The sequence below is a fragment of the Lissotriton vulgaris genome, chromosome 8 (genome assembly GCF_964263255.1).
Source record: "Lissotriton vulgaris chromosome 8, aLisVul1.2, whole genome shotgun sequence".
NCBI lineage: Eukaryota > Metazoa > Chordata > Amphibia > Caudata > Salamandridae > Lissotriton > Lissotriton vulgaris.
In genome coordinates, this window is record NC_141696.1 from 489,937,276 (window position 1) to 489,955,710 (window position 18,435).

At 45.0% G+C, this 18,435-nt stretch overlaps 1 protein-coding gene across 3 annotated transcripts in view; it reads right to left on the bottom strand.

The window, feature by feature from the left end:
* PCID2 (PCI domain containing 2) overlaps nt 1-18,435 on the bottom strand; it is a 321,918-nt gene that overhangs the window by 200,943 nt on the left and 102,540 nt on the right. For 2 of the 3 annotated variants that reach the window (XM_086934305.1, XM_086934306.1), the window contains exon 5: nt 5,415-5,480. In XM_086934305.1, coding sequence (XP_086790431.1) covers nt 5,415-5,480 — 66 coding nt within the window. Of the gene's footprint in view, nt 1-5,412; nt 5,481-18,435 lie in introns of all 3 variants that reach the window. The other variant, XM_086934304.1, reaches the window with a different exon arrangement.

Sequence of the window (18,435 nt, forward strand, 5' to 3'; positions counted from 1 at the left end):
TATGAGAACCTCCACCCCTTATGGTAAGAATTTGCTCATTAGGAATCTTTAGGCTTCCAGTTTGAAAGCAGTCTTCGAGGAGAGTCTGCGTACGTCCGAGGGAATTGAGTTCTATATTTTAGGGGCAGCACCAGAAAAGGCTCGGAGATAAGTTCTTTTTTGCTTAAGGATGATCGGTTTCAGGAGGAGAGTAGAGGCGCTTCTTGAGGCCCTCTCCCCACAAGATAGTTCTAGTGTTTGCGCCAGTACGTGGGGGTATTGTAGTGGAGGGCTTTGTGCACCAGGATTGCAATCTTTAGCTGGATATGCGCTTCAAAAGTAAGCCAGTTGAGAGATTTAAGGACTGGGGATATGTGCTTATTCGGTTTGGAGCCTGTAATCAGTCCTGCTGCAGAGTTCAAAGAGGCCCTTAGTGGAGCCAAGGCATATTTGGGAAGAGTTGCACTGCCATAGTCTAACCTTGGTAAGACAAGCACTTGTACCACTTGCTTGAAATCATTTTGTGGCAGGAAGGGTTTGATATTTTTGAGTGCCCTCGTCAAGTGGTTCGCTCCCTTACAAATATTGCTGATATGAGTCTTCATACTCAAGTGCTTGTCCACGGTGACTCCGAGTGATTTGGCTGAGTCTATGATGATCGGAGTGCAGTTGAGAGCAGGGAGGGGAGACATCCAGAGATCGATCTTGGGGGTGTGGCTCGGAGGGGACATGAGCCGGAACTCCGTTTTGGAGGCGTTAAGCAGGTTAATGGTTCTCCATTAACCAGTTTTGAGTAGACGTGAGGATAGAGTTTAGTGAGATGATGTTTTCCGGGGATGACATTTTCAAATAGAGTTGTGGGTCGTCGGCATACATGTGGAAGATAATGTTCATGGAGTTAAGTGAGTTTGCAAGAGGTTCCAAGAAAAGGTTGAAGAGGATAGGAGAAAGGGCGAATCCTTGGAGGATCCCCATGAGTACTGGAGAGGGCCGAGAGAGAGAGTGGTTTCCCTTGACTCTTTGAGATCTGTGATGAAGGAAGGATGAGAACCAGTGGAGCACCCGATCAGAGTAACCCATTCTGTTTTGTAGGATGGATAGGAGAATGTCATGATTAACCGTATCGAATGCAGAAGAAAGGTCAAGGAGGATCAAAAGGCAAGATTTATTTTTGTCAAGCATTTTCAGGATGTCATCAATAATGAGTATGAGGGCCGATTCGGTGCTGTCACCCCTCCGAAAACCGGATTGATGATGGTCTAGGAGTTGGTCATTTCAATGTGAGCACAGAGCTGGGATTGGACACATTTTTCAAGGAGTTTCACTAGGGTGGGGATATTGGAGATAGGACAGAAGTTATAGAGATCCGATTTGTCGGCGTCGATTTCTTTTTTAGAATAGGAGAGACCTGGGCTGCTTTTAGGCAGTCGGGGATCGAGCCTTGAGATAAGGAGGCGTTTACAATCCTGTTCCAGGTGGGGATGAGAGCGCTCTTGATCTCTTTGAAGATGGCCGGAGGCAAAAGATCACCGAAGTGCTTGGACGGGTTGAAAGTCTGGAGAATTTTTTCAATGTATTTTGCACTAAAGGAGGAAAAGGTGCCCCATGACGCATTGTTCTTAGGGTCGAAGACGGTCGGGATACCCTTTTCAGGAAGTCGGAGGGCGAGGCAGCTATAGAGGGCCTTCTTAGAAGCAAGGTCGATTGAGAGGAGTCGTGATTTCTCAGTGAAGAAAGCGTCAAATTCCTCACAAGAGGGTGGGTTGCAACTTGAATCAGGGAGGCTTGGACGAGTAACAGATTGCTGTTTGACCAATTCGAAGAGTTTCTTGGGTCGATTTGCCGCTTGGTCTAGTGGTAGTCTGAAATAATTAACCTTAGCTTTCTTGATCTGTTTATTGTAGAGGTTTCCGATATCTCTCAGGAGTTTTAGCTGATCCGAGGAAGGATTGGATTGCCAGGAACGTTCAGCTGCTCTAAAGTTGCGGTGTTCCGAGTTTAAGTTTTCATTGTACCACGGTTTGGAAATTTTTGATGAAGTATTTTTAAGCTGGAGTGGAGCAATGTCACCCATGATTTTGGAAATGCTTGAGTTGTAGTGGTCCGTGAGAGTTTGAACCTCGACCAGGTCAGCTTGGGAGGAAAGGACGTATTTACATTGGGCAGCTAGTTTGTCGTGGTTTATTGATCTGAGATCTCGTTTCCAGATCTTTGATTTAAGAGGTTGGGCCTTCCTCAATATCACCTCCCTGTTAAATTAAAAGAGGATGCTGTGATGGTCCGACAAGTCACAAAGGGTTATGGATTCTATAGAGATGGACTGTTTCTTGGAGATGATGAGGTCTAGGAGTTCCCCTTTCGTGTGGGTTGGTTGGTCACAGTGCTGAGACAAATCATGGTCATTTAGAAATGATTTGAGGCAGGATACCGCGGGGTCATTGTGGTTGGACCAATGCAAGTTGAATTCCCCTAGGAAGATTTGTGTTCTGCAGAGTCGACATTGCTAGAGACGATTTCCATTAACTGCTCAATGAAAGGGAGATTGTCTCCCGGTGGGTCGTAAAAGGTGTGAAGTCTACAGATCGGTAGGGTTTTACTTGAGATGCTGAGACAAAGGTATTCACATGAGGAGGGGGAGAGGACTCCAACTGGGAGATGGAGAGAGTATTCATATAAATGCAGGCTATACCACCACCCAATTTCAAGTTTCTGTCAATCTGGACTATATCATGAGTGGGAGGTACTAGGAGGTCTAAAATAGGAGTAGAAGCGGGATTTAGCCACGTTTCGATGAGGATGATAATATCTAAATAATTGTGTTGGAAGAGGTCACATATATCTGAGAGGCGTGTTTACTGGCTGATCTGCAGTTTAATAGTACACACTTGAGACAAAGCGGATTCGAGGGGGAAGAAGTCTGGGTGATGTTCACCCTAGTGAGGTTGTCAGAAATGCTCCATCTCAGATTGCGGGGAGGAACTCTGTTCGGGTTGGGAAGGATGGAGTGTATTTGCCTCAGAGAGACCAGGTTAGCATTGGTTCAGGAGGAGAAGGAAGTTAGATGGTCTTGAGGATCAGTGGACGCAGGGCAGGGCTTACTGCTTCTGAGGCAAGGTGGCGAGTTTGGAGAGGGAGAAGATTTCGAGATGGAGGGGGCTAATAACTGTCCTTTGTGATTGCTAACCCCTGTGGAGACTCTGGGCCAATTATTACCACTGAACGTGGTGAAAAGATCATTCGAAAGGGCTTTCACGTCATGTAACTCAACCAAGAGATGAAACAGTTGTAGAGATATATCACCAAGGTGTGCAGCCAAAACTGGGTAATGGTCGGGGATGACGGGGTGTAGGAGAGGCTATGGGCATCAGGGGGGGCAAGGTGAAGGCCTGAGGGGTCCACTAAGGTGGTGGGAGGTTCTTGGATAGGCGAGTGGTCGGAAAGTACTAGAGGACCATTTGATGGTGAGGTAGGAGCCTTCGCACATGGGAGGGGGTCATTGATCAGAGGGTTGGGTTGACAATAGACCGAAGGGGAAAGTTGCTCAGAATCAGGCCTGGCTGGGGGCAAAGTTATAGGGGAGGGGGAAGGTCCCAGTACATCTGGGACATTATTTGCAAACTCTGAAGCTGATCCTGGTGGGCGGTAGTCCAGCAGTCCCGAGAATGTATATGTATGGGAGAGTTTGACAGAGTATGACAGGCATTCACTGCCTGGAATTGAGACTGGAGAGAACTTGAAGTCTAAAATCTTTTTCACTATGACAGTAAACTCTCCCCCCATCTTGTCGGCCAAGTAATACCTGGCAATTGTATAGTGGTGGAGGGGTTACTGTCTACAAAGTGCAGTTTCTGAATACACTACAATTAATAATTTGGTTGACTGAAGCAAAACCATATTATTGCAAACATTTAGGATGCCTACTGACTGCCTGAAGATAGACGCTCATGCTATACAAGGATACTCATTAAGTTAGCATGAGGACACACACAATTCTTGTTTTTACAGTGATTTTAGACACACATGTATGTGTAAGTAGAGGGCCACTGTGGGCTCTATCTCAAGAGTACAGGCTATATCCAAGACAGTGTCTTCACATTGAAGTTTCTGAATAGACTACAATTAACAATTTTGTAGACAGAAGCAAAACTGTAGTTCTTGAAGGCTGTTTTAGGGTCTCCAGTTCAACGCACTAGGAGTCTTGTGCTATGCAGGGCAACTTCAGTCATCAATCGTATGCAGTAATTGTGACAAAAAAGTAATTGTTAATAATAATATATATAGTCAAAAAGTTTTAGGCATCAGGTGTGTGGTTTTGTGCACAAGCATTTGGCTTTTTACCAAGCGCATCACATCTAACTACTTTACCTATCCATTATAAAGGAAGAGTCATAAACCAAGGGTTTTGTACAGTCATTAGTTAGCGATCACGATGGAGGACTATCTAATCATCAATCGTTCTGTTCCTCCATGAATTAAAACGTGTTTCTTAGAGAAAAATATTGATCAACTATTAGATAAATTCCCAAACACACCCAAAGTAAAGAAAAGTATTTACACAGCACTGCATTTATTTACACAGAAATGCAGCACTTTAACATTCACTGTTCTACATGACGATTAGATCAATAAAAGCATACAGAGGTGCTGAATTCCGCCAGTGATGGTTCTTATTTTTTTGTAGTACCAAGTAGTAACTGAATGGAAGATGGATCAGGAAACAGAGCATGTACATAGTGCCTCACAAGGCCTACCCCGCAAATGTGTTCGGTGGCTAGAGGTGAGCAGGCTTCTCTCTCAGCGGCAGAACTTTCACCTTGGTGCACAATGCTGTCTGTTGTGCGAAAGAAAAATGCTCGCCATCAGAGAGGCAGTAACAGAAACTGGGACAATCAATGTGTGACTTCAATATAAATAAGATGGAAAACCACACACTTATTGGCCATGTTCTATTTATTCTGCCCCCACATCGCCTCAGGTGTGTTAGCCTCTGGAGAGACTGTTGGCCAACCAACCAAACAGAGGTCAATTTTCCAAAGCAGTCACTCTTCACCCTCATGGAATGGAATGGCAAATTGCTAAACAGGAGTAGTGGTCTAAGCATACTCATTGCACAACTTCCACTACACTGCTTTATTTGGGTCGACTTGCAGATTGGAAGCCTCCTATTGAATTTCTAAAGCAAGTCAATCTAACAATTTAATCAGTTTAATAAAAAAACAGAAATCAATACAGTTCTAAATATTTGCAATAAAATGCCAGAAATGCCAAGGTAATGTTATTTACTTCTCCAGGGTTGTCTAGCTGAAGTTAAACTAAAAATGCAATTAAGCACATTCTGATATGAATGGTGTTTTACTTGGTAAATAAAAAGAAATATACCAAAATAAATAAAATACAGCATTCTGTTTCCAACCAAACACTGAAGAAAAGGATATTGGACTACTACTGTCTGGAATTTGTATCCCTCTATAAAATCATGGTTTGCAACAGCATATGTACACCTGAAAAATAAAGTGTTGAAGTTACCAATACCATAATAACATTTCTGGATAAAATAAATTATATTGTCATTCTGTGAATTGCAGCAGTACATTAAATGTCTAAAAATTAAACATCAGCATGATCTCGAAATAACACTTCAATTGAAACACTGTATGAGCTACACACCAATATGCATCAAATATATGCCTTTGCATGAGATTGTATCACTCCCTTTCTTCAGACTAAAAACCCCATCTTACCCATCCCAGATTGCATCCGATACGAACCTCAAGAATAAACCTTAAATCCTAACACGCTGCTCTAAAGTCTTCAAGTATTTCAGTCATGACTTATGAAAGACCAATGTGTAAAGTATTATTCGGAAGGCAGTGTGCAAAAAAAAGGGAGAAATATTCCCCCCTAGTATCACAATTCAACTAGATAGGATACTTCACAATACCGACTTGTAGGATCCTCAAACTGGGACTGGAAACTTTACTTGCACCAGTGGAATGTGTGAATCTATACATCTCACACATACACTTAATCCATTGCTCTACCCTATGTGCTTTCTTTTTATGTCCCTTAATGAAAGGAAACAACTTGTTTCCATGCAAACCCATGGGATTCCTTTGATTATATGAAAAAGGTGGAGCCAAGCAACTTATGAAAAATATAATAAGTACTAAAACAGGACAAAAGCATAAGCAAAAACAGAGCATTTAAAGTACCGATTTACAAAAAAACAACGTGGTGACCAAGCATATACTCTAGAATCCGTAATATAAAGCGTACAAACTAGGTGCAGAATAAACAACAATGTAACAAACTAGTCTCAAGCTCAGGGGCCATATGAATTTTGGCCGCAGATTGGGGCGATAGTCGCCAGAGCAGATGATGGGTTTATACAACTCTATCTGTTACTCAAAAGTGGCATATGGGGCGGAACTATGGGGGATGGTGGATGTGTCCAAACTCCAAATCGAGGAAAACAAATATATGAGAAGGCTCCTCAAAATCCCCCAGTGTGTTTCCTCTCTTATTATCCATGATGAACTGGGCTGTGATTTTTTAGTAGATAGCGTTGGGAGTAGGCCATTGATTGCATGGCTAAAGATTTGGGTCAACCCAGAAGCCAGTCTGACTAAACAGAATATTACGGAATGTATGGGAAGGGAGAATGGAATGGCTATCCCTTGGCTCAAGTACGTAAAGGAAGGTTTGAAAAGCATCGGGTGTGAGGAACGGTTTCTGACACCGTCCTGTATAACAAAACAGGACCAGGTTAGAGTAAAGAAGATGTTTTTCACAAAAAAAGCCACTGCACGAGAAGTGAGGCATAGTAGCAAACAATCAGTGACGGCACCTGCCCTTGCAAGGTCCTGTGTAGGAATGGAGCCTTACCTAGCCCTTATACACAATGCCCATGATAGATTTTTATTAACGCGTTTTAGGCTCAACTTTTTACATCACCTGCTCGCTGAGCCGGCAGGTTTTACTAAATATGTTGAGTCAAAGGGTCCCTGCGGCTGCGATCAACGATCTCAGCAGGACACCCTTCATTTTGTATTGCTATGCCCATTTTATGTAATTCCCAGGTGTCGTTTTTTAGGTCTCGTAGCGAAAACAGCGCGTAAGTGCTGTGTCTCGCCAGAGATCTTTTGTTACTGACTCTGCTTCCCAGGAGACAGCACCTGGCCGCGCGCATCTCGCAAAAGGAGATGGCGCAGGCCACCCGCGCGCGAACGCGCTCGCCGTGTCTGTCTCCTGGGAAGCGCATACATACACAGGCACACTTCCCTCTGCACGCATGCGCACACACAGACACACACACACACACGAGCGCACATACACGCACGCACACATACAGACACCCCCACCCCATGGTGTCGCACACATGCACACTCTCGCACACACACACAAGCGCACCGAGAGACCCCCACCCCCCCGCCCACTTACCGCCACTACGGACTTCTTCTGCCTCGGCGGGGCTCCCAGTCACCACCGCTCCTCTGGCCAGGCACTCCGTGGGCTCGGGCTTCAAAAGACGGAAGTCCCGCCCCACGATAGGTTTCGTTTTCTCTGATGTTGAAGTTCCGCCCCACGATAGGTTTCGTTTTCTCTGATGTTGAAGTTCCACCCCACGATAGGTTTTGAATGCTGAAAGGCTGTTAATATGCAGATGGTGCAGAGGTGAAGGGGCTGATTGTTTCCGGTAAGGCTCTCCCATATCTGGAGTTAAAATTCATCTTAAATTCACTGGCAATTGTGGAACGTAAAATGAAGTATGGCATGCGGGAACACGTGTGTAGGCTGTGAAAGTACACAAAAAGCAAAGAACTTCACAGCGTACGGTAGGTGTGTTGTGTTAAAGAGAATTATATTTCATTTGAGTTTATGGGCAACCCATTGCAGCTGGAGGTCTTCTCTCGGCATACACTTTGTGTTATACCATAGAGTGCAGGTGCCGGAGGTGCAATGTGGAACCGCAGAAATACAATCAAAACAAGGTTTTTTATTTATTATGTGGGATCTCCCACTCTTCAATCTCACTGTTACTTTTGGAGTCGAAGCTGCTTCAAACGTTTCATCACTCACTTTTATCAAACTTTTTATGGTTCGATTTCCTTCAGCAACTTTACCAAGCACCTGCTGCACTTGAATATGCAGAGTAGTGAGTGCAGAGTAGTGAGTGCAGAGTAGTGAGTGCAGAGTAGTGAGTGCTGAGTGCAGAGTAGTGAGTGCAGAGTAGTGAGTGCAGGGTAGTGAGTGCAGAGTGGTGAGTACAGAGTGGTGAGTAGTGAGTACAGAGTGCAGAGTAGTGAGTACAGAGTGCAGAGTAGTGAGTGCAGAGTAGTGAGTGCAGAGTAGTGAGTGCAGAGTAGTGAGTGCAGAGTAGTGAGTGCAGAGTGCAGAGTAGTGAGTGCAGAGTAGTGAGTGCAGAGTAGTGAGTGCAGAGTAGTGAGTGCAGAGTAGTGAGTGCAGAGTAGTGAGTGCAGAGTAGTGAGTGCAGAGTAGTGAGTAGTGAGTGCAGAGTAGTGAGTGCAGAGTAGTGAGTAGTGAGTGCAGAGTAGTGAGTAGTGAGTGCAGAGTAGTGAGTAGTGAGTGCAGAGTAGTGAGTGCAGAGTAGTGAGTGCAGAGTAGTGAGTAGTGAGTGCAGAGTAGTGAGTGCAGAGTAGTGAGTGCAGAGTAGTGAGTAGTGAGCCATCAGTGCACTTATCAATTGTTAACGCATCCACAAATAACTATTGTAGCAAATCGCAGTATGGCACACTTTACTTTCAAACATATTCATCTAAAGCGCAGCATGCCACCACTGCTACAAAAATAAATACACATTTTTTGGGCCTACAATTTATAGACTTTTGGTGCAATTGGTGTTGCAATATTAAGCAATGCCAATAGCTCAAACTTAATTAACACGAGACCTATTGCATTGTAAATGCTTGTTAATAAACCTGCTTAAAAAGGCTAATTTTAGACATGCAACGGAAGCTCTTTTATACTTACAAATGGCCCGAGATCACCTGACTTTATTTGCTGTCACAATTTTCAATCGGTTAAATTGAGGGACACAAGAGGAATTTTCTGAGCATACACCACCACTCTGACAGAATGAAGGTGGGGCGAATACCTGTATTATATATGGATTGTGTACTTAACAGGTCTTGTTTTTCCCCCGATGTAATTATTCTTGTTGTTTTTTAAAATTGTTTATATCTGTACTTTTTTAATGTACTTTTATGGTGTTAACTGAAAATGCCGAATAAAGAACCTAAAATAAATATTAACAAGGTAGACTCACACAAGAGTTGTGTATCAGGACACTAGCAAGCCACAGTTGCTACGTTTGCTCTAGTGAAATAGACATGGACTGCCATAATCCCCAATGCAGGGAAAGGGTACTTCTTTAAATGTCAATAAAAGATTGACTAAAAGAAACAAGCATTGGCATAGCCAATAGGTCTCGCTTTTGGGACCTTGGGACCTTATAAGTATTTAGATACGCAGCACAATATCCTTAGTGCAACAACACAAACTGTTGCATGGCTAAACACGTACAAGGTCCCGAAGGCGAGACCTATTGGCTATGCCAATGCTTGTTTATTTTATACAGAGTTTATATAGCGCAAACTTGGCCCAAATTGGGTATCAGAGCGCTTTACATAGCACCAGTTGCATTTCATGAAGACATATTTATTTTAGTTAGGTACTGGGAGATTAAGTGATTTGCCCAGAATCACAGGATGTTCAGCGTCATTGCCGAGTCTCGAACCCAGTTCCCCAGATTCGAGGTCGACCGCTCTAGCAGATAGGCCAACTCCTCTCCCCGCTAGTGATTTATGTTGCAGTGTGTGCCTTTACATGTAAATATACCAGCAGATTCCCAGCACAGCTACCGGGCCTCTTGTATGTCTGTTAAAAAAAAATGTTGATGAACGAAATAAGCTTTGGCGAATGGTTGACAGCCTGCTCGCTTTGCCAATGCTGGTTTTCAGAAGCCACTTAAAAAAATGAAAAACAGAGAGCACTCTTGTTTTGATGTTACTAATGCGATGAATTCCTTCCTCTCGAAGGGCATACGGAAATGCTGGGTACTTCTACCAAGTGACACTTTCTCTAAAAGGGATAACATATTTTCTAGATAAAAAAGTTTGACTTGGAGTTAGAATGTTTTCTTTTAATAAAAAAAAGTGGCCCAGTATTTCACAAGCTGCAACCATACACTGTATATTCTCCGCAGACATGGTTGCGAACTGCCTTGCACACTGACTGAGTTTAATGACGTGCATTGTTTGGATGAATCTGCGGGCTTGGGCCATCTCTCACAACAAAACCGCTGTATCTGTAGCCCTTGGAAACTCCAGCCTTTGCTTGGTTTTCTAAATGTGGAACTTCTCTGCCTGATACTGCCCGCCCTACATATTGTGCATTATGCCGGGCTGTCTGAGAAGGGTTCTGTGTCAGCTATCCTTGGAGCCTGCCCCTGCGAGTAATATATCTGCCTGCTGCTATATGTGAATTTCCCACACGTATCCTTTGGGGGAGGGTTAGTACTGCAGCTGGAAGTCCTGAAAGTCTAAAGGAACTGTGGGGCAGCCTGGGCTGTTATGTGGAGAGAGCTCCTGAATATCGCCTATATGCCAGACCCCTGGAATTATGTGACAGGGGGAGGACCAGTTGAGTGACAGTGTTGACTAAATTATGCCTCAAGAAAAGACAGCAGTGCAGCATTTTTTGTGATAGTATTACTTCGTTATTTTTTCATATTTACAAATGTTAGCACTGACTGGGCAAACGTTTTGTCTCATTATTACCAGCTCAGCATGCAAAATACACTAATAAGCAACAGAAAGTTGACCAGTCAATCTATGATAAGGACCTTCCCCATTCCTGCAACACGTGCAGCCACTTCTTTAGACACACCCGATGTGTTTGAGTTTGAATTTTTTGTAAAAATCTGCAAATAATGCAACAGCTTATGCGGCAAATGTGGCAAATCCATAATTATGCAGAAAATGCACGGCCGCAGAATTTCGTAAACAGAGTCACTGCCTGACTGTACGTTATTTATTAAGCACTAGTCCTGAACTGTACATTCGGCTCACTGTAAGATGGAACGTTGTGAGCATATGTTAGTATCTATAGGTTTAGGAATAGCCCCAGAATCTGCCATGGAATACAGATAGAGTCACGCGGATGAAGTACAGATACAATAAGTAGGACCGATGTTGTGCAGCATAGCTAAAGAAAACAAAATAAACAAGAATGTAGGTTTCAGGCCTATGTGCCTTGCCTTCATTTTTGGGCTACGCTGGTCCTTTCCTATTTTTCCATCGTTTAAAAATCTCTGGTTCTAATTCGACCGCTTTATGTTTTTTGTGAGCGGTGATTAAATGGAGGCGCCTCCGAGCTCAGGGGTTCTGCCCTACGGCCACCTCATGCAGTCGGAGCGAGAATGCTCCTGGCGCTGTTGATGGCTGGCAGCTGGCAGTTTGAAAGAAAATGGTGGTAGAATTGTTGTTAATTTGTGTTTGAAGGTGACGGGATAGCTATACTCTGGAAAATTCTGAGGACACGACCCTGCTTTGGCTTGATTCGTTCACTGTTGGGTAATGCAGCAGTGCTCGGGATGTCTCCCAGGCATATGGGGGCCTTTGCAGGGTAACTGATTATTTTATATATTTATTTATAGCTTTATCGGCGGGGTGGGCTCGCCCTGCCGGGTCCTGCTTCCTCCACTCCAGCCTCCGCCGGGTACACCAAGTGCCAAGGCTGCCAGACCCATAGCCGGCAGCCCACCCACAGCCCGCGGCAGTGCCCGTTCACTGACAGCCACCACGCCTCCGAATAATTCAGGGGCGATCCCAAGCCTCCGAGGCTGGTATGAGAGGCTATTCGTAGATCTCACCAATTATGATAAAACAGCGCGGGTACGTGAGGCTTGGCTTGCAGAAGAGGGGGGCATAGATGGTCCCGGACTGTCTCTCCGCGCGCGCCCTCACATGCACCCCCCACCCACTAGGAGTCAGTGGAGAGAGGTCTTTTAAAACAGAGGTGGAGTTGTGTGTCTAAGTTGTGTGCCATTTTCTCTGAGGATGCCTTGGCTCAAGTGCATTCGTCCGTGCGGGAGAGGACAGCCGCAGTAACTAGCGTGGTGTAGAATCAAGCTTGCAGCATGATAGGAATCCCCCGGAGGCGGAAGAACATGTTTTGGTCACAGAGCTAACTGATGTCGGGCACACTTGCAATAAGGCCCAGTTAGAAAGAAATCCAATGGATCACAGCCACCACAGTACCCTAGACCTCCCTGTCCATCCTCATACTGTCCCACCATTACTAATTAGGCCGGTTTCAGCTTGAATATACAGCATGAGCGGTCTGGAGGCGCCACACAGCACTTAAGAAAAGTGTACATCTGTGCAAAGATCTGCAGTGCAACTTACATACGGCCCTGTGGTTGAATTGTTGATCGTTGGAGCCAAAAGACCTGCTTAATACTGGCTTCATTTGCCTAAATTGTGTGATCCTAGCCAAACCACTTAGTTTCCCTGGGACTTGTTTCCCACGTGGGCATCATTAACTAACGAATAGTATCCGAAAGTATATTGCTAGCCCCAGCTCAGTGACAAAAACACTTTAAATGAATTGCTGTTTTTTTGTGCAGTCCATAACAAGGAGGGTCCATCAAATGCCTCCTTCCAGCAAGGAGAAGGAGGCAACAATGAGAGAAAAACCGCACGGCCAAAAAACAAAAAAAAAGGGGCGGGAACAGCTTCCGAATCCCTCCCCTCCAGGACTCCGTGACCTGCCTCCTGGTTGCCATAGCAACATTTCTGGAAATCGGCTTGCGACACCAGAAGTCAGGTCACAGAGTCCTGAAAAGGAGGGAGTACAGGCGGACAAATAATCAAAACAGGGGCATTGTCCAATGGCAGGCCTCCATTTCGTGAGGCCGGCCAATGGCAGAAGGGGCGTGGTTTTTGGCCGATCTGCACCCAGGGGGGGGGGGCAGAAAAGCCCACTAGTCACCAGGGATTTGTTTGTATTTGAAAAGGAAGCGACCCCTTGGGGAAGGGTCGCTTCCAGGGGGCATTATAAATATTGTAGACTGTTCTACCCCCCCTCGACTGTTTTTTTTTTACCGTTTCTGGACCCAGGGGGGGATAGAAAAGCCCACTAGACTTCAGGGTTTTTTTTTTTATAGGGAGCGACCCCTTGGCCAAGGGTTGCTTCCTTGTGCCCATTTCAAAAGTATGTTCTGCTGTGTCTTTATTTGGGCTCTCTGCCCTCCGTAGGGTTGCTTCCAGGGGGCCCACGTTTATAATGATTTATAATCTTCCCCCCTTGGGGACAGACCCCCCATTTGTGACATAGCCTGTTGTAATGTGTGTTGTTTTTGTTTCTTCTAATGTGTATTGTATTTTTTTCTCTTTAGAGTGTTGCAGTGTGCGGTTCCGTTACTGGTGGTTCTGTTGTTCTGCTGTTTCTGTAGTTGTATGTGCTTGGTAAGAGACCTCTTTTTTGTTCAATTGTACTGTAATTGTATTTTTTTGCAAAGTGTGTAGTAAAATACGAGTATGTTTGGTTTCTGTTTGTTGTGATTGTAAAACATGTTTTGCATTTGTTTTTGATGTGTCCTTCTGTAGATGTAAGTTTTTTTTCTTCTTTCTAGTGGGATATCGTTGCCTCTTTGCTGTGTCTTTGCAGAGTAGGTGCTGGTAAGTGTAGTTGTGTCTTGTAAGTGAATTGTATATATTTTCTAAATTAGTTTTATTTTAAAAAGGCTTACATTTTTTATCTTACTTTGCGCAGTATTGGGGTTGTTGAGTTGTTTGTGCAGACTCCTTTATTTGTAAGGATAATGGCTAGCCGCCGGATTACTGCTCAGCAAGTTGTTGGATTGCTTTTTGATTCTTCCTCTGACCATGGTCCAGAGTCTGACTCTGATTCTGATCCAGAGGTGGGAGGTAAAGATTCAGGTAGTGAGTTTTCTCTACACATGGCTTCATCTGATGATGAAGACACTCTGAGTGCTGATGAAGCTACTTTTGGTGTGGATGATGTGCCTGTGGTTGCGGAGGACATTGCTGCGCCTGTGGTTGCAGAGGACATTGTTGTGCCTGTGGTTGCGGAGGACATTCCTGTGCCAATAGTGCGGCAAGAGACATCTGGGCTGCAGCCTGGGGCTGCTAGACTTCCAGTTGGTGCAGTGAGACGAGAGGCAGCTGGGCCGCAGCCTGCGGCTGCAAGACTTGACGTTGAAAGTTCTGACCTCTGGGTTGCACCAGGCATGGTGCAGCCGGCATTGCCTGAATTTACTGGTGTTCCAGGGTGTAGGGTGAACACTGAAAACTTTTTGCCTATTGATTTTTTCAAGTTGTTTATGGATGATGTGTTTTTGGCAGAGATTGTAGAGCAGACTAATTTGTATACTGAAAATGTTTTGAGGGTGAACAGTGCCAGCCTTAAGCTCCACGCTAGAGCTACCCGGTGGACTCCCACAAATTTGGAGGAGATGAAAAAGTTTTTGGGTTTAACTTTCTTGATGGGCTTGCTTAGGAAACCATCAATGGCTTCATATTGGTCTACTAGTCCCTTGATGGCAACAGCTATATTTCCGGCAGTCATGAGTCGTGATCGGTATTTGCTTCTGCTTCGGATGATGCATTTTGTTGACAATAGTCTTGCTTTGCCACGAGATCACCCTGATTGTGACCGTCTTTTCAAGATTCGGCCTGTCATTGATCATTTCGTTGATCGATTTTCTGAGATCTTTTATCCTGGGAAAGAAATTGCAGTGGACGAGTCTTTGCTGTTGTTCAAAGGCCGCTTGGTATTTCAGCAATACATTCCTAGTAAGAAGGCACACTAGGGAATCAAACTGTATATGCTGTGTGACAGTGAGACTGGATATGTCTCTAATTTCAGGGTGTACACTGGTAAGGAATCCAGGATGAACCCCCTGGTTGTCCGTCGACTTTTGGAGTGACTGAGAAAATTGTGTGGGAACTTGGTCGTGGATTTTTTAACAAAGGCCATCATTTGTATGTCGATAACTTCTACACTGGTGTGCGGTTGTTCAGGGAATTGGGCAAAGTGGACACTGTTGCTTGTGGCACAATCCGCTCAAACCGTAAAGGTTTCCCAAAAGAACTTGTGTGTCAGAAGCTTGCTCGGGGACAGTGTAGTGCATTGCGTTGTGAGGAGCTTCTAGCTGTGAAGTTTTCAGACAGGAGAGATGTCTACATGTTGACTACAATACATGATGAAAGCACTGAACCAGTGACTGTTTGGGGTCAGGTTGCAGAAGTAAGCAAACCTGTGTGCATAATGCACTACAATAAGTACATGGGTGGTGTTGACAGAGTAGATCAGAGGTTGGAACCGTATGCTGCTCTTCGTAAGGCTTACATTTGGTACAAGAAGTTGGCTATCCATCTTTTCCACTTGGCAACCTTTAATGCTTTTGTTGTGTTCCAGAAATCTTGTCCCCAGTCAAAGTTGTCTTTTGAAAGGTTTCAGGAGTCTGTAATAGGCAGCCTTGTTTTAGTGCAACAGGCAAGTGTTCCTAGAGTTGGAGTGGTGGAGGATATTGCCAGATTGAAAGATCGCCACTTTCCTGATACAATTCCTCCTACAACCTCAAAAGACTTTCCCAGTCGGAGATGTAGAGTCTGTTGGCGAAGAGGTTTGCGGAAGGAGGTCCGTATGTACTTCCCTGACTGCCTTTCAAACCCCGGGCTGTGTGTACCTGCTTGTTTTAGATTGTACCACACGCAAAAGAATTTTTGGGAGTATCAATGAGTGGTAAAGTGAACTGGTTGGTCTTATTGTTCAGTTTCAAAGTTTGCATTTGTGTAGTCTTTTTAGTTTAGTTGTTGAGTTAGTAGATTTGTATCAATTTGCAATTTGTTTTTGTTTTTATTTTATTTAAAAAAAAAACTAAAGTATGATGTTGGTTTGCGTGTAGTGTCCATTGTCTGACGGTGTGCATGGTTTGGCGCTTGGCTGGCGGTGTCTGTGGACTGGTGCTTGTCTGGCGGTGTCTGTGGACTGGTGCTTGGCTGGCGGTGTGCGTGGTCTAGTGTTTTGTTGGCCGTGTGCGTGCTCTTGCGCTTGCCTGGTGTTGTGTTTGGATTTGTCCTTGGCTGGTGGTGTGCGTGGAGTGGCGCTTGGCTGGTGGTGTGTGTGGAGTGGCGCTTGGCCGGTGGTGTGCGTGGAGTGATACTTGGCTGTCTGTGCACGAAGTGGTGCTTGGCTGGCGGTGTGTGTGGAGTTGCGCTTGGCTGGTGGTGTGTGTGGAGTGGCGCTTGGCTGGTGGTGTGTGTGGAGTGGCGCTTGGCTGGTGGTGTGCGTGGAGGGCTACTTGGCTGTCTGTGCACGGAGTGGTGCTTGCCTGGCGGTGTTTGTGGAGTGGCACTTGGCTTGGGGTGTGCGTGGAGTGGTGCTTGGCTGGTGGTGTGTGTGGAGTGGTACGTGGCTGTCGGTGTGCGCTGAGTGGTGTTTGGCTAGTGGTGTGCATGGTCTGGTGCTTGGATGGTGGTGTCGGTGGACTGGCGCTCGGCTGGCGGTGTGTGAGTAGTTACTTTCTGTTGGTCACTACACACACTGCTAGGTGAGTGACACTCCACGCAGTCCATCATTTTGTGTTGTTGCAATGTCAGAAATGTAGGCGTGTGAAAGTGATGGGCCCTTGAATGGCGCTGTCTGCTGGTGTGAGTGTTGAAATGTGATGGGTCCGCGGCTGGCGGTGTGAATGTTTTGTATGTGTCACACGTACGAAAGGTGTATGAATGGCCTGTAAAGAGGTTGGTGCCTTGACGTGGCTTTACAGCTCACGAGCTGTGAGTCAGTGGTTCAGTTTATCATACTTTCAATTATACGCAGTGTATTTCATTTTTGTGAAATTACTTGCGAACACAATTGTATGTACTGAATCATCACTCACCCTCGTGCCAAATCCAACCAGAATGTGTGTGTGCTTGCGGATTAGATGGCTGTGCAGTAATGTTTGTCTTTTATCTCTTTCTGAAGTAGGGTGTACCTTGTCCCTTATTGTGATTGTTGTAATGTGTTGCTGTTCTTTCCGGATGGTGTCAATGGTCTGGTTTGTATCAGGTATGAAAGGTGCGTGAATGGCCTGTAAAACGGTTGGTGCCTTGTCGTGGCTTTACAGCTCACGAGTTGCGAGTCACTGGTTCGGTTTTTATGCATTTATTTATTGACAGAGCATTTCATTTTTTGAAATATCTTGTTAATAAAATTTTATGTACTGAACCATCACTCGCCCTCGTGCCAAATCCAACCTGTATGTGTGTGTCTTTGAGGAATAGTTAGCCGTGCCTTGAATGTTTGACTTTTGAGTAACTCTGTTACGGTGTACATTATAGCTTAAATAACTTACTAAATTTAGTTATTATTGTTAAACCATGGAAGTATATGGTCATGTCTTTCTGGTGAATTCTATTGTTGATTTTTATCCAGAATCTCCTGCAAACTTGAAATTGTCTGTCACAATTTCCTTGAATCACACACTCTCAAATTGAAAACTTAATTCTCCACCATACGATTTGGACCGTTTCCTGTTGCAGCCACTATGCCTACCCACGCAAGTGAGGTACCATTTTTATCGGGAGACCTGGGGGAACGCTGGGTGGGAGGAAATTTGTGTGAGCCCAGTGACGCCACGCTTTCCCACACAAAAAAAGTGTGAAAAAACAGATTTTTTCAGCAAAAATTGATGTTTGCAAGGGATTCTGGGTAAAGGAACGTTGGAGGACCCACGCAAGCCATACCTCCTTGGAAGCCCCCGGGTGTCTACTTTTCAGAAATGTGTGTGTTTGGTAGGTTTCCCTAGATGGCCGTCTAGCACGGGGCCCAAAACCCAGGTAACCCCTCTTGCAAAAGCTGGTTGTATTGCTTGCGTGGATCCTCCAACGTTCCTTTACCCAGAATCTCTTGCAAACATCAATTTTTGCTGAAAAAAATCAGTTTTTCACACTTTTTTTGTGTGGGAAAGCGTGGCATCACTGGGCTCACACAAATTTCCTCCCACCCAGCGTTCCCCCAGGTCTCCTGATAAAAATGGTACCTCACTTGCGTGGGTAGGCATAGTGGCTGCAACAGGAAACGGTCCAAATCGTACGGTGGAGAAATTACAATAACCAATAGCAACATTACCTTCTTTTTTGGGGGGGGGGGGCTGAGTTTTTGGACCGGGGCTCGGCGGGCATCTTTGGAAACTACCAAACCCAAACAGTTCTGAAAACTAGACACCCGGGGGAGTCCAGGGAGGTATGGCATGCGTGGGTCCCCCAATGTTTTCCTACCCAGAAATCCCTGCAAACCATAAATTTAGGTTAAAAAAACAGTTTTCCATACATTTTTGCGTGGGATCTCCGTGTCGGCACAAATGTCCTACCACCCAGCGTTTCCCTTGTTCTCCCGAGTAAAATGATACCTCACTTGTGT